Source organism: Ailuropoda melanoleuca, unplaced genomic scaffold (assembly GCF_002007445.2).
Source record: "Ailuropoda melanoleuca isolate Jingjing unplaced genomic scaffold, ASM200744v2 unplaced-scaffold72142, whole genome shotgun sequence".
In the NCBI taxonomy this organism is placed as follows: Eukaryota; Metazoa; Chordata; class Mammalia; order Carnivora; family Ursidae; genus Ailuropoda; species Ailuropoda melanoleuca.
Window position 1 is genome coordinate 1 of NW_023247329.1, and position 2,594 is coordinate 2,594.

At 63.1% G+C, this 2,594-nt stretch overlaps 1 protein-coding gene across 1 annotated transcript; it reads right to left on the reverse strand.

The window, feature by feature from the left end:
* Positions 1 to 1,787: 1,787 nt before the first annotated feature.
* LOC117800544 (homeobox protein engrailed-2) lies at positions 1,788 to 2,478 on the reverse strand (the record flags this gene model as incomplete). The annotated part of the gene is made up of 1 exon (XM_034653095.1): positions 1,788 to 2,478. A coding segment is annotated over exon 1 (664 nt), but the record flags the coding sequence as incomplete, so codon positions are not given.
* Positions 2,479 to 2,594: the final 116 nt, after the last annotated feature.

Sequence of the window (2,594 nt, forward strand, 5' to 3'; positions counted from 1 at the left end):
CACACCCGCGCCCCCGCGCACACACCCACGCCCGCGCGCGCACACCCACCGTCACCGCCGCGCACACGCCAAGGGTGCCGATTCCGCCCCGGCGAGCCGGCTTTGATCGAGAGGCTGGCGGGGCGCGCGCGAAGGGTTAGGGGGTTGGCTGCGCGAGGCCGCGCGAGGCTCCGCACCTGCTCGGACCCGACCGCGGCCTCGTGCTCCGGGAGCCGGTTCTGCGTCTCCACTGTCTCGGGGAAGCACGCTCCCTACCCTCCAAACTCCTCCGGTCCTGGGGCTCTTGCACACACGAACCAGCCCGTAAAAAGATACATACCATTTTGCGGAAAGAAAACCTCCCTAAAATCAGAATTTTTAGTTCTCTTTCTTTGATTTTCTTTCGAAACGTAAACACTTGAGAGTCGAATTAACAGAAGCAAACCTCGGCAAAGAAAACTCTCCGCCTTGCTTCTTTCTAAAAGGCCAAGAAATATAAATGTTACTTTATGGGGGGTTTTTTTGGTGGGTTTTGTTTTGGTTTGGTTTTTTTAGTCCAGGAAGACAAGCGACTGGGGCCGGCTGGGCTGCCGGGCTCCTGCTGGCCACCGGGGCCTGGCGCGGCCGGGCCGCGACTCTGCCGCTGCACAAAGCCGGGCCGAGACTCCTCGCTGGCCGCATTGTGAGCTTATATGTTAATTAAATATTAACAAAGGAGGGAGGCGAGAACAATGGAGCAAATTTCAGATCTAGCTGAAGAAATGTGGATTTCATCAGAAATATACACACACATTTCTGCGGAAAGGTGGCCGAGGGGTGACTCAGTTGTGCTGTGATTTGGGTAAACAACCCCCGCAAAACAGTTGAGGATTGGGGGGGCAGCGGGGTCCGGTCTGGGTTGCTGGCTCAGGGACAAATGGAGTCCGCTCCTAATGGCGGTTCGCAGCGGCAGACCCCCATTTCATGCAACTGATTTCTACAAGGACGTGCATTTAGCTTTTAAAAATCCAGATCTATGAAAAATACACCCAGAACCCCTGCACACACCCGCGGGCCCCTCCACCCACCCTCCCGCAGAAATCTGCTTCTTTCCTCCCTGGGAGCTGCCCCAGGAAACCTCTGGGAGAAGGTCCTTTCTTTGGGGGAACTGCAGGCCTCCTCCCCCGGGCAGCGTGCACGATGGGTGCGGAGCTTCTCCACCGTGTGATCAGGCGACCAGGGCCAGGCCAAGGGCCACTCTGTTTTCATCCCTTCCCTATCTCCATCCCGCCTGCTTCGCCCTCCTCAGCCCAGGCCGAAGGGTCGAAGGAAGAGCCTGGAGCCGTGCTCTTTCTCCCCTGGCTTCATCTGGGATAACTGGGTCGTAGGATGAGTCTAGGTCTTGGGGGGGCGGGGGGAGCTGGACATGGGTCCTGGGTCTGGACTGAGTTGAAAGGACGGAGAAAGGGTTAAGAGTGCCAGCTTCTAGGCCAGTCTTCCAGCCACCCCAGGTCTCACCAAATAAACTCCAGCCAGGGGAGGAGTGGGCTAGGGACTTCGGGGAGTGGCCCCACAAAAGGCAAGACAGAGAGAGAAGGTCCTGTCTCTTCTGCTTTTCTAAGAAATCTGTACCCCCCTGCGAATCAGTCGTGCCCCCCTCTCCTCCTGGCCGCTGCCCGGGCCAGCGTCAGCCGCACACAATGTCCCTGTTTCTGCGTCTTTGTGTGTGTTTGGGGTGGGGGGTGGTGTCCTGGTGTCTTCTTCCTTTGGGTAAGTTCCCGCGCCAGCGCCGCCCCGCAACCCCGCGGACTTCCCCGCGGCGGGCTCACCTGAAGAAGGCCGGTCCGAGTAGCGCGTGCAGTAGACCCAGGCCGGCCAAAGCATGGGCTGCGCGCCCAGGTTGGCGCTGGCCTGCGAGCTGTCCGAATCCGAGCTCACCGACAGGTCGCCGCCGCCCAAGGCGCGGGCCTTGAGTGCCCCGTCCAGGGGGCCCCCGGTGTCGCCGCCTTTCTTGGCGCCGCCGTGCAGCGAGAGCGCCTTGGAGCCGCCTTCCCCGTCGCCCGGAGAGTCGCCGCCGCCGCCGGGCAACGGCCCGCCCGCACCGGGCGCACTGGGCGCGTTCTGCCGAGCCTCTCGGCCCGACCCCAGGAGCTGCTCGGCGCTCCCCGCGCCGCTGCCTCCTTCCGCTCCGCCTTCCCCGCCGGCTCCACCGCCTCTTCCTCCGCCCGCGCCGGCACAGCACGTCCCCGTGTCCTTTCTCCGGCCGAACTCGGGCCGCAGGATGTTGTCGATGAAGAAGTTGGTGATGCGGTGCGGGTGCTGGTGGTTGCCCGGCGCCTGCAGAACTGCAGGCAGAATCAGAGCCCGCCGGCGGCCAGTGTCCGCGTCGCCCGGGCTGCCGCCGCCGCCCGAGCCGCCGCTGGGGCTGGATTCCGGCTGCCGCTGCCCCTCCGCCGCCGCCGCTTCGCTGGGCTTGGGGTCATTCTCCTCCATGCTGTTCACAACAAATCCTAAATTGGTTCTCCGGGGACCCCCCCTCCAATCAGCCCTCGGCCCGCCCGTGGTGCGCACAGGGACACTCGCGGCCGGCTCGCGCTCCTACCCCGCCGAGTCTTCCGAGGGCGTGCGCGGCGGCA